Consider the following 12,599-nt stretch of genomic DNA (forward strand, 5'->3'; position numbering starts at 1 on the left):
TGCACCGAAACCACACCTGCTTGCTCCCAAAACAAAGACAGCCTTCATGCCGACGCGGAGTCAAGCAACGAATTCCCACATATACATACATAAATATACACGCGTGTGAGACTGCAGCCCGCAAGTCCCCTCTCTCCCCCCAAAGGTACGTTGTCTAGACATGAGTACGACAGAACCTTGCCTGTGTGACTCCCATTGAAGTGTCGGCTCCCTAGCGATAATCTTCTATCTACCAATCCCTGGATAAAGAGAATGCGTCGAGCGTGCCCCTTGTTACGCTGCAGGACATCTCCGCTAAGAACGAACAACTCCGACCGCCCAGACTCTCAGCCCTACATCGAATCCGCAGACTGAGAGTCACTGCAGTCTCCCGCCGCAGCCCCACTGACGCTGTGCGTCCCGTTTACAGCCAGTAAGAATTCCAAGGCAAAACTCTCCGCGGCAAAACAGAAATACGGAGGGAACAAAAACCTTTGCAATTCCGGGCCGCGGAGAACGACGCGCCCAAGGCGAGAGCACCCTCGGTAGACTCGCAGGCGCTCACGCGCCGAGACTTGCCGTTCCAACCGGCATCGCCATCTCATACATGGCGCTGAGTGCGTTCAAGTAAAGAATCTGGGACCGGGTGTCGAACTGGCTCGGGACTTTCTTCTCCAGAATGCAGGTCTCGAAGAGCTTGATGAAGGGCGACAGAATGCGGAAGACAGACGCGTCCGCCACGCGCCGCCGCAGGGCCTCGACGACGCGCCGCATCGACCGCTCTGCGCCCTTCTGCTTGGCTCGCCACGCCAGACCGTTCCCTGACAGAGAACCGCTCTCCCCCCCCCCACCCATCAGGCTAATCGCGTGAGACAGCAGATCATCCAGAATCAACACCAACGCGTCCTTATACATCCCTAGCGCTTTCGCATTCAACAGATTCCGGCAGGCGTCTTCTGTCGCGCCGCTGTCGCCCAGGAACGACGCCCGCGACGCGTGCGACCAGCGATCTAGACCCATTGCGTCTGCGACACACACAGCCAAAAGACGCCGCGCTTCTTTCGACTTTCGATTCGAACCGCACGCCGCTGCTGCATCAGAAAGAAGCTTAGTCGGGACAGCCACGCAGCGCCAGCCGCCACTCCACAGGACGACACAACACGCCCTCGAAGACCCCCCAGGTCAAAAACTTCCCCGACACACAGCCGCGAATCCAATCGACTAGCGAAGACATCAGCGCATTTCAGTTACCAGCGAGCGACTTCGGCGGATCTTCAGACCCACATTCTCTCTTGGCTTTGAAGAAAGACGCTTACCTGTCGTGCGCTTCTCGCGTTTGCTTGCCACAGGAAATCCATTCTGGAGGAGCGAACCGAGTCCCAGCAGAGAGTTCAACGTTTGATCTGCCGCCAGCTGCACAGACAGGCACACACAACGGCACGAACTTCTTAGCAACGCAGTAGGGCACTAGCGCATTTGCACTCCCCACCAAGAGACATAGTTGCACGCTCGCTGGTGCGCGCTCCAGTGTGAACCAGAGTGCGCCCTCGTCGCGGGGTTTTTTCGCCTTACATAGTCTGCAGATGCCTCCTCGGTCACGCCGTCAAAGAGTCCCGCCACCCGCGGCGGGACGTTTTGTCGGTCAAGATCAGCGTCCAGGCCGTTGAGGACGAGGCCATCCAGGAGGTCTCTCCGCAGCAGTTTGGTCCTTTTCTTGGCTGAAGCCGCCTCTTCCAACGCTCCAGCCAGCAAGCCAGAGAAGTCCGAGAAGCTCGAGAGCCCTGCGGCGCCGCAGGGTCGCTTCTTGCTCTGGGGGTCGACAAGCCTGCCGTTCGCGCCGGCACTTCGCCCCCCGTTGTTCGCTGTCGCCGACCAGCGCGACTCCATGCGTTCGCGCAGCGCGGCGTCGAGTGCGCCCTTCGCTGGAGCGGACAGCTGCAGCGCGCCGTCGGTGTCTGCGCCCATCAGCGCCTCCTCTAACCACCGGTGCTGTTGCAGATCGTTAAACAGCAGACCGGCTGCGGCCGCGCGAATGTTCTCCAACGTGTCGTCCGCACCGGAGGCACTCCCTCCTGTGTACTGAGGACTCAGTTTCGCAAAGATGTCCTGCGTGTGCACCCCTGAAGGCGTCCCGCCTCCCCCCCCTCCGCCAGTCCCTCGCACGCTCCCCCCCTCTGGCGAGAACGACACTGCCGGGCTTCGATACCCATCCAGGCGGCCATGCAAATTGCAAGCGACGCCGTCAGCCCCCCCTCCGCCGCTGCTGGGTGACGACGCGCCTCCTCCGGCCGCAGCGGAGGCCGGCCCTGGGCTCTTGTGTGGCGCGCCGCCGCCGCCGGCTCCCTCCGCATCCGCGCTGAGCTGCTGCCACAGCCTCTCGTATTTCTTCCGGTCTTTGCCCTGCCTGAACTCGAGGGCGCATCGCCGCGCCTCTTCAAACGTCGAGTCGCGGACGGGGAATGTCTTCCACTTCTCCTGGCCGTTCTCCGACCAACGCGCGATCCACGCGTTTCGCGAGCTGCAGAACTTCACGCCGGGGAACGGCGACGCGCGCGGGTCACGGCGCCCAGCCGCGGCCCCGCCCATGACGCCGTTCGCCGCGGATGCAAGGCTGCTGCCTCGCTTGGCGGGCGCAGACGGCGGCGTGTTGGCGTCTCCAGGCGAGGTCTTCTCGTGCGCGCCGGAAACCGGAGACGGAGGACCCGCCGACCCAGTCGAATTCGCCCGCTTGCTCGCGAGGCACAGCGAATTCCCGTGGATCGCCTCCTCGTTGCCACGAGAAGGCGACGCGGCGCAGCGGCTCCGCACGCCGTCCGCGGCGCTGCCGGTCGGCGACCGACAGCAGCCCGCCGGGTACGCCGCTGACGCCGAGGGATTGGGATCCGCATCTAACAGCGAACCGTTGGCATCCAGTTTGGAAGTGGAAGGCGAAGAGGTGTTTTGCGATCCGCTGCCGGCAGCGCCCGTCTTCGTGAAAGACGGCGAGTTCGACGACGGGCTGTCTGTCCTGCCGCCCGACGCCGCGGACAGCCTCTTAGCCGACCCGCCGCTAGAAGCGCGGAGTCGTCCAGGGCCCGTACCCCCCGGGGGCGAGTGCTGTGGCGCCGCTGGGAAAGCGGCGACATCGGAATAAGTGCAGGTGGAATCTGGCCTGGCAGTCTCCGAGGTCATGGCAGCGCCAGAAAGCAGCAAATCGCGGGGCTCGTCGCACAGAGTTCCCACCGCAGACACAGCCACGGCCGCCGCAGGATCACTTGCACCGCTGCCTTGCACAGACAGAGAAAAACGGCTGTCCCCTGCCGCTCTCTCTGCGTCGAGAGACGGCGGGACAAAGGGTGACGCGCCTCCGGCGACGGCAGGAAACGCGCCTTCCGCAGCTTTGACAAACTCGGAGCTGTACGCCGCGGGATTTACGTCGAATGAGAGCTCATCGGTGGTGTTTTCGTGTTTCTGCGAGGACCGCGACGAACTGCCTTCTGTATCTGCCTCCATCTTCAAGGCGTCCTCCTCCAAGCCTCCTCCGTCGTCTCCAGAGATCATCTTGGCGTGCGACTCGCCGTCCCAGTCGTCCGGAAGACAAGACCCTAAAAAAGCCTCTGAGCCACAGGTTCCATCTCCAGGTGTCGCATTTTTTGAGCTAGTTACCGGAGGGAAAGATTCACACAAGTCTGAGCCGGGGACTCCGCCAGCCCTTCCACCCCCCCCGCCATGGGCGGTCACACGCACGTCCTGCGGAGCGGCAGTTGCCCGCGCCATCGTTCCAACGGGCGACTACACCTCCTGTCGAGGAAAACGCTGAGAAAGGCAGTCAGAACGAGACGCCGGCGTCCCTGCCCGACAAAGATCCACGAATTATATAGCCTTTTGCTGCGATGCCCGTCTCCACACCACCGACTCCTCACACGCATCTCCGCCTCCCAAGTCCAAAGTCCCGCCTCGAGAAAAGAGACGACGTCTTCCACAACAAACAGAGCGCGCATCATCAACACCCGCCCCACGCGTGCGTGCGCGCTTCGCCAACCTTCGGGACTGGTAGCCGGATCGCGCGTCTTTGGGGGTAGGCAACACAGGCGACAACAGCGTCTGCAGCAGAAGGTCACCGCGCGGCATGGACGGCAGACACTGCAGTTCTCCACGGAACCGAAGAGTTGCTTGGCGTGCAACGCAGCGGCGCGCGTAACGAACGAAAATCCCTCTTGTTTGATGCTGCGGAATCTACCAGCACCGGCTGCTTTTTAAAAAAACGGCGGCCGCCCGCCTTCCACCCTGGCGGCTCCGGGAGGAGGAGGAGGAAGGTGCCGCTTTCTAGGCGACATGCCGCGCACCACGACCCGGGCTGGCTGGGCTGGCTGCGTTGGCTGGGATGGTTGCCGATCGTGAAGGTGGAAGCCCCTCCCCGTTTTCCGCTCCACTGGGCCGGACGGCGCCGAGAAATCGATCGTCGTGCCGCAAGGAGATTCCTTGCTTTGCAGGAAACAACGTCCTTACAAAGAAAGGGGAAATAGGAAAAAAACCACACCGCAAAAGTCGGCGAGCGACAAGGAGAAGCTGAGAGCAGAAGAACGCAACGAGGGGTGGAGGAACCTTGATTGTTCTGCGCAGACGGTGGAAAACCCCCCGGCGTGCGCCGCTCGGCAGGCAAGAGAGCCGCCGCCCCAGTGGTATCGCGTGCTCGCCTCCGTCCTTCCTACCCCGCACAATCATCCCGCCACAACTCTCCTCTAGGCGTTGGCTGCACACTCTCTAGTAACCCGAGCGGCGCGCGTCGGCTCGCGCCGCTTCTTTTACCCGCGAGCAGCTGGCTGCGCGACCGCTATCACCTGCCTTCCCTCCTCAAATCCGTCGAACAACACGGAAAGCAGTGCGATGCGCACGCGCGCAGTGGAGCGCCGCCCTCGTGTGTGTGTGACGAGGATTCCTCAAATGCGCACACAGCACTGGCGTCTGCCGGAAAGCCGCGCGTCGCCTTCCTCCTCACAAACGGCTCATGCCCTTGCGTGCACTCGTTCCCATGCACAACAGAGCCGGGCACTTTGGCAAAAATTTCAGCCGTTCGTTCGCTCACGTACCACCGCCAGCAGCGGAGAGCCGCGGTCACCTTGCAGTTCCAGGCTTCGCGGCAGTCCCTCCTCCCCCCCTGCCGGCTCCAGGAACAACCCTTGTCACACGTCTGTGCCCACTCCCGCCGAGCAAATGCACGTGTGGTGCTCTGAGGCCGTGTCTCGCAGCGGCCGGTCTTCTTTTCCCTTGTGTTGGGTGCCTGCGTTTGCGAAACGTCTGGTTCCGCGCGGTATCGCTCGGAAACAGGGTGGCGGGCAACATATCCTTTTTCACAGGGCGACAGATGGATGATTCAGCCTGGTGTCTGCATTCTGCCCCGACGGCCCGTACGTGCGAGTGTGGTCAGCACTGGAGATGCTGCAGACCCACAACAACAGGGCTGTAGTAGAGCCCGTGTGCAAAAGACCGCAGAGCACACGCAGGTTTTTCGCGCATGGTTCAGAGGGAAAGATAGTTTTGCCGGCTGCATGGCCGTCCGTCGGACGAGGTTGCCTGCTATCAGGTCACACTCTTAGAGGATGGCGTGTAACAGCGCTGGCGTTGCCGTAAAGCACGCTTTCATAGAAATGGTCAGAGCTCCTGCAGCCGCCACACCGGTGTTGATACCAAAAAGGCGTTGCTCCTGCAGTGCCTGTGACGCAATGGGGGAAGACATACGACGGACATCCACGTATAACTACGTGTGCATACCGTTTCCAAGCACTGACGCAGAGCCTTGTCAGATCGAAACTGCGACGTATACAACAGAGTGCCGACGAGGCCTCCGGTGATGGGGATGCAGAGCACCTCGCTCTTCAGGGGAGTCGGTTCGGTCCGTATGCAGGCAGCATCGGATCTTGTGGTCCAGCAGAAATCTGCCGCCTTTGCCAGTGCTGTACCCCTGTGCCGCACGGGCGAATAACACGAAAGAGACACGAGTTGCTGGGACGGGAGTCCAGTGGCCGCCGCGAACTGGAAGGGGTGTCGCCATCTCTCCTACGTAAAAAGGGCGCTCGGGTCTGGAAGGCCGGCGTAGACAGGTCTCTTGATGGGGACCCATCGTGCCGCCAAGGCATATCAACACGCAATGGGTGGAACGGCAGATCTCAGGCGACACGCAGAAGAGTGATTAACGCCCGCTGTTGCAGTGTGCTAGACGGACTGTCAGCGTTCCGGCTGTATCCGGCTCTCCCCAATCCGCGATCCAGGAAACACGTGGGTTCCACCGTGGCTCTCAGGGAAGACTCTGGATCTGTCCTGCACGGGGGATAGAGTACGAGTGAGAGGAGGGCCGTCTTCGGGAGCATAATCCTGTTACTTTCAATGGATTTGCACCGTGCATCACAACACAAGCCTCGCGGGAGGGTCGTAGGGCAAATGCTGCGCCGACAGCGGTCTTCTGTACCTTCAAATGTTATCTTGTTCGTTAGATTCCAGGAGTAGAACGGGGGTCGAGTGAGCCGCAATTTGCTGCAAATGCCATCTGCAGTCGCTGCGTGTCGTTCGATGTTTACCTATAGATTGGATGGTGAGCCATACCCTTACTACCGGTGAAAGACAAAAAACATGAAAAAAAAAAACCAGACACAACCCTCTTGAAAAGTGCGTACGTAAATGATGCGGCGCACTTATCAACATCCGAAATTCTGGGGTATCTATGCGTTGATCATCTGCTGCCCTCGACAAATATGACAAATGCGTAGTCAGGATGTCATTCCAGTTGTGTTCCAGATGTACGTCATCGTCTCGTACGCAGGTGGGTTTCTTGGCATCAGTACCCGCTCGACCTTTCTTTCGGATAGTCCACAAATCCCACACCGTAGAAGAACCCGGAGATCTTCATTCTTTTATAGAGTTCCTCTAACCTTGGTGGGAACAAGGCAGTTTGACTTGGTACAAGGGGATGGTGCGTGCAATACAATCATCCCAACGGCAACTCCGCCTTCGACCATCACTTCCGTATACCGCGAGATACAAAATATTTCAACGGCGTCATCCCACCCACTCCGACGGTCAACACCTGCTGCGTATACTGGCAGCGTTGATGCATGTAGCGCGAAAGGTAATCCCCGTTTACTGGCGAGCTTTCAGGAATTCTCCCGCGCCTGTGTGAAATGGAGATTCAGTGATTTTGCCTCTGGCGGATGTTTGTAAGCTGCAGAACGATATGAAACGTTGTAACTTCTCGTTTCATGAACCAGACACGGCTGAAGACGAAAATGTGTAAGCTCTGCAGTTCATATGACGCCTCCAGATCCCGCCGCGCTTCCAGCGAACTGCAATGTAGCTAGGGCACGCTCGCCGGAATGCCTTTCCATAAGTTTCCAACAGTGGATGTGCAAAGAGTTTGCTGTTTGAGTGAAAAGGTGGTCACCCGTCCCACACGGAGCTCTCTGATCGCAGCCGCTGCGGGGCTCTCCGCTGGCTCATGAAATTAGACAAAGCATGAAGCGAAACAGCAGTACCGGCAACCAAGATACAAAAAACAAAGGACTCACGAATTTGTTTCTTCGCTCACGAAGTCATAGCAAGGCCTCGAAGAGCAGGTGGCTCGCGCAGACAGTCCATCGATCAATATGATCCCACCTGATGCCATGGTTTCATTTTTTCCGAAAAACGCAGGGGTACGATGGGCCACGGCACCGACGAACCATGAGCGATATTTACCCATCAGAGCAACACAGTGTGGCATTTTCTGCTGTCTTCATTTCTTCCTGGCTGCTGGGGAACACTCGTGGAGCGCCTGTGTTCGCTGCCGTGCCTTACGTGAGGCGTGACGTGCATTCACTGAACTTTGCCTGTCGTGCTGGCTCTAGTGGAAACGAACCCCAGGCTACCGCGTCTCGTCTCTTGTGAGGTAGGCGCCCCATCTTCATAATACACGCCTTCTGGCTCCTGTTTTCGACTGCGCTCTGCCATGTCCAGGAAAGCAGCATGTGAGTAATCTCTCCCCGCCCTCCCCGCCCGCGCTGAGCTCCGGCGTTTTGAAGCCAACTGTGCCCGACTGGCGTTCGAGGCATCTAGAAACTGCAGCGCGTCCCCCACACTTCCCCGTCCGCCAAAGGCCGCGCCGAGACTGCCGCCGCCAATCAGCGTGGGCAGCGGCCTCCCGGCACCCCCCGCGCGCTCGGACTGCGAGACCGCGGCAAGTCCCTCCTTTCGCGACTGGAAAGCGGCCGTCGCCGCCCCCCAGCTTGTCTTTCCACCCTCTAAGGTGCATCTGCGGTGTGTGAGCGTGTCGCGCAAAGCGTCCACGTGCGCAGCGCTCGACTCGTCTCTCCACGTAGTCTCGAGACCACCAAGCGTGGCGCGGTGCCCGCGGCTCGCTCGCACAAACCCAGACACCGCCTCCCCCTCTGAACTCCTTCCCAGTCTACAGGCAGACTGATACGCACTAGATCGCCGCACTCTCTCGCTCAGCCACGCGTCCGACAATGCGGCCTCGCCGCGGTTCCCCACTGTTGCATCTGAGCCTTGCGCTGGCTCGCCAGCTGGCAGCGCGAGACTCAGTCCACCGCTGACGCGGCGGTGCTGCAGCAGCGTAGCGGGCAGACTTTGCCGCGGATCGCGAGCATACTCCTGAGCGCCCTCGGCTGTGTTTTCGCCGGAGGCGCCCGCAAGAAAGTGGGGCCCAGAGGCACGCAGATCTGCCGCCCCATAGGCTCCAGCGCCCGCGGTGCCGGTTTCGGCTCGCACGGGCGGGTGATCAGAGCCACTTTCAACCCACCAGAAATTCTGGTCGCCCAAGCGCGCAGTGTGCACGCGGACGTGCCGGTCGATGAGTAGGTCGTGACACAGCGTGTCGACCTCCGCAGGGTTTCGCGCGAGGCGCTGCAGCCACCAGCGCGTGAGCCGCCCGCCACGCACCCGCAGGAGCGATCGAACCAACAAATGCGACAGTTCGCTGCTCGAGATGCCTGGGTAGAACGCCGCAGCGATCGAGCTTCCCTTCAGCGTGAAGGGGGGCTGCGCTGAGGACGCCGCCGCGCCTCGCCGCATGAGAAGCAGCGCCCGCAGCTGGCGCCGCAGGTATGCGCGCCGCAGCCAGAAGGCCAGCGGCAGCGACAGAAGCACAACAAGAAGAACAACCAATGCGAGCGGAACCACGCGATACATCACCGTGACGTACAGCGTACAGGACCACGGGCGAATCGCGAGCCTGCCTGCGTAGGTGTAGGTATACGTGATGCCGCGCGACCGCCGCTGCTCGCGCAGAAACATAGCCAACAGAGTGTCCGTCTGCTTCCGGCGAGAGGCACCCGACTTCTCCTCAGGCACAACCGAATCGAGCGACTGGAATGAGTAATTCTGCTCAACCTGAAGAGGGACACCGCAGCGGTCACACACCAACAAAAACTACTAAAGGCACACATGATGTTCACGCAACTCCGTATAAATAAATATATGTATATTTATATATTTATGCATACATACGTGAAAGCCTTCACACAGGCGCCAACCGACTTGCTGAGTCGATGCCCATGAGTTCCCTTCACTGAGGAAGCGCCGACTTGGATGACCCTCGCGTGCTTACCAGGACAGAGAAGTCGCGTTCGGCGGCTTTTTCTTCGAGGAAATGATTGAAGACGAATGCGTAGACGTTGTCGTCTTCGAGTGCGTCTCTCACGTGGGCAAGCTGCACCAGGTCCCACCGCGTGGCGCTTGCGGCAAGTCGCACGACTCTTCGTTTCGCCTCAAGAGAAGGAACTCCCCCGCTCCTCTCTCGCGGCGTCTTGCCTCCCCCCTGCCCAAAGGAGTTCCTGTCCCGCAACGAGCCCGAATGGGACCCGGCGATGGTGGGCGCCTCGGCCCCCTCGGCAGCCGCGTCTGTCTCTCCGCGCCGCTGCCCGCCTGGGTTCCAGAACGAGGTCTCTCTGTTCTCCGCTTTCCCGCGAGAAAGGCCTTTCCGCGGAAACGCGAACCTCCCCTCCTGCGGCGCAGCCTCTCCACGGGTCTCCTCGCCCTCGTCAGCCGCGGCGAGGGAAGCGAGGGCGGAGAAAGCGGAGCCCGCGCCAGCAGAGGAGACAGCGGCTGGCTGCTGCGCGTCGAGGTGCGAGAGCGTGCCGCACTGCGCCTGCCCAGCTTTTTGCCGAAGGAAAAGGACGAGCGCGTCCGCCACGTCCTGCGCCGTCTTCTTCGCAGAGAGGTCCTCCACGCACTGCGCGTCGCCTGCGCCGCTCGAACCGAAGAGTGCGGCGAGAACTCGCGCAGCGCCTCGGCCGACCGCAGAAGAGCGGCTCCAGGCGCCAGGTAGAAGCCTCTCCGCGACTGCCGAGGAGGCGGCGACCCGAATATAAGGCGGCGGACACCGCATCGCCCCGTTGGCGCAGACGGCGTGCGGAGGGCACGGCCGACAGTCTGGCCTCTCGTCTCCGGCGAGCAGCGACGAAGAGACGGCCTCGCCTTCCAGAAGCCCCTGAGGCAAGTCTCGAGTCTTGGTGCAGTATGGCAGACTGCCGCGGGCCTCCTCCAGGGCCGGCGGCGGCGCGGCGAACAGAGCGCGGTAGACTGCGGAGAGGAGAGGCAGCGCCACAAGCAGTGCGAGGAGAAGAAAGATGGAAGACCGCGCCGCAAGGGGGCCCTGCGCAGATGCGGCAGAGACCACGCCGCCGCGAGTCCAGCGAAACGAACGGGAAAGAAGCGGAGAAAACGAGTTCGCCTCTCGCTTCTCTTGTGCAACAAACCGCGCAGCTGAGGAAGGCGAGGAAGCGTGAGCAGTTGCAGCAGATCGACCGAGAGAAGACGAGTCAGGAAAAGACGAGGTTGCACAAGCCGCTGCCTGGGCGGGCGCTTCTTTTTGTCTCCTCTCTCTCCGTCCTACGCGACTTTTCGCTCGACTTTTGCCTTTCGTCGGCTTCCCGCCCTCGGGCAGCCGGCCGCTGGAAGACGGCCTTTCCTCTCCACGCGGTTCGCGACTCAGCTCTCGCCGCAACTGCCGCTCCACGAGCCTGGTCCTCAGCCCCCCCGTCTCTTCCGGAGGCTCTCCCCCTGCAGGACAGTCCGCTCGCGCACCTGACGCCACGGGCGGCCGCCGTCGCGCGATTCGGCTTATATCCGGAGAAACGCGATCGGCCGAGGCGGAGGAAGACGAACCAGGATCGGGGGACGGCGGGAGCGGCGAGGGCAACGCGTCCTCTCCCACATCCTCCCTGTGAAAAGGAGAGGAAACAAAGAAACCAGGTGAGAAAGAGGCGCACGGAAGAAGCGCAGAGGAAGCAGAACAAACTGAGTTTGTGTGCTGCAAAGGAAATGGAAGGGCAGCGATAGGTAAGGCCATCTAGGCGCCGTCTCGCGGCCGCTGCTTGGTCTTCGAGAATCACTCAGATCGAAGGAGACACCCCGGCTGCCTGGCAGAAGGCTTTCCGTCACGGGGACTCGCCAACGCTTACAAAGTAAAGACTTATATAAATCTAGGAATCCATAAAGTTATGCATATAGGCATCTACATCTAAGCTGTCATGCTGATGCGGAGAATTGTCTACATCGAGCGCAGGTGAGCAAGCATGTGTGACGGGAGCCGGCGCCGATGTACCGGCAGATACGCACAAGAAAAAAATATCAAATATATATATTGGTGTATGCGGCACGCGCGCCGCATAGCCTTCTTGAGTCCTGCTGTCTGCGTTTGAACCCCTCAGAACATATATATGCCTTCGAACCCGCCTCTCATTTCACTCTCCGCTGACTGCAAGCGTTGTCGATCAACACTCACCTGGCTCGGAAAACGTCATCAGCTCCACCCTCTCGGCGCGCACTCGCGAGCCGTTCTCGGGGCGAAAGCACTCGCCCTGTAGGACTGCCTCCGGGCGCCTCCAAAGGTGCGAAGACTTCCATTCGAACTCAGCTGTCGCCCGCAGCCTGAGGCCGCGAGCAGGGCGGCAAGGAAGAGGCGGAGAAGGAAGAAAGAAGAACGGAGAGAGGGGAGCAGGAGAGCAACAGACGGAAGGAGGGCGAAGCTGTGTGAAGGGAGGTGAGAGCTGAATCTGTCGAGTGGAGAGACAGTGGCGCATCGCAGCTGCGCACGCCAGACAGAGAGACTCCGCAGATGGGGGTTGTGAAGACAAGAAGGCCGAAGTCACCCAAAGTCAATCTCCACGGAAATCCACGCATGCGGAGTCGCACCGCGAGCGCCTCCTTCTATCGAAAACTACAACAAAGAAACCGTTTAGGGCTTTGGTGTACAGATAGAAGAAAACAGGGGGGCAGCTGTGGCGTGACTGCCTGCGAGGCGGCCGTCGGTGAGCGAGCCCTGTGCGAGGCTGAAGGACAAATCACGAAAAAGCGCAACTTCTGCACTCCACAGTCCGACAGTCCCTCCTCTCTCTGGCGAAAAGGGCGGAGACACTGGAAAAACGCACAGAAACGACTGGAAAATCGTAAAGAATTAGATCTCCCAGCATGCGTTGCTGTGCTGCTGGGGGTTGCGTGCAGACAGGGGGGGTCGAGGCGTTTCTTCGCGGAAAAAGGGAGGTTTGTTGTTTCGCGGCGAAGCTTCGCGGGCGTTCTTTTTGTCGAAGAAGAACGAGAGAGCCCCTCTTATACCACACTTTGGCCGTTTACTGAGGCGTTTGTACGACTCA

General features: G+C 60.4%; 2 protein-coding genes across 2 annotated transcripts; both read right to left on the reverse strand.

The window, feature by feature from the left end:
- Positions 1-540: 540 nt before the first annotated feature.
- Positions 541-3,735, reverse strand: BESB_052260 (AP2 domain transcription factor AP2VIII-7; the record flags this gene model as incomplete). The annotated part of the gene is made up of 3 exons (XM_029363661.1): positions 541-1,004; positions 1,296-1,392; positions 1,552-3,735. The coding sequence occupies 3 exons, from the start codon at positions 3,733-3,735 to the stop codon at positions 541-543; spliced, it is 2,745 nt and encodes a 914-aa protein (XP_029219584.1).
- Positions 3,736-7,803: 4,068 nt separating this feature from the next.
- On the reverse strand, positions 7,804-11,853 carry BESB_052270 (uncharacterized protein; the record flags this gene model as incomplete). The annotated part of the gene is made up of 3 exons (XM_029363662.1): positions 7,804-9,336; positions 9,554-11,168; positions 11,732-11,853. 3 exons carry the CDS (start codon positions 11,851-11,853, stop codon positions 7,804-7,806), a joined length of 3,270 nt encoding a protein of 1,089 aa, XP_029219585.1.
- Between the last annotated feature and the right edge of the window lie 746 nt (positions 11,854-12,599).

This window comes from Besnoitia besnoiti, chromosome IV (assembly GCF_002563875.1).
Source record: "Besnoitia besnoiti strain Bb-Ger1 chromosome IV, whole genome shotgun sequence".
NCBI classification, from domain to species: domain Eukaryota; phylum Apicomplexa; class Conoidasida; order Eucoccidiorida; family Sarcocystidae; genus Besnoitia; species Besnoitia besnoiti.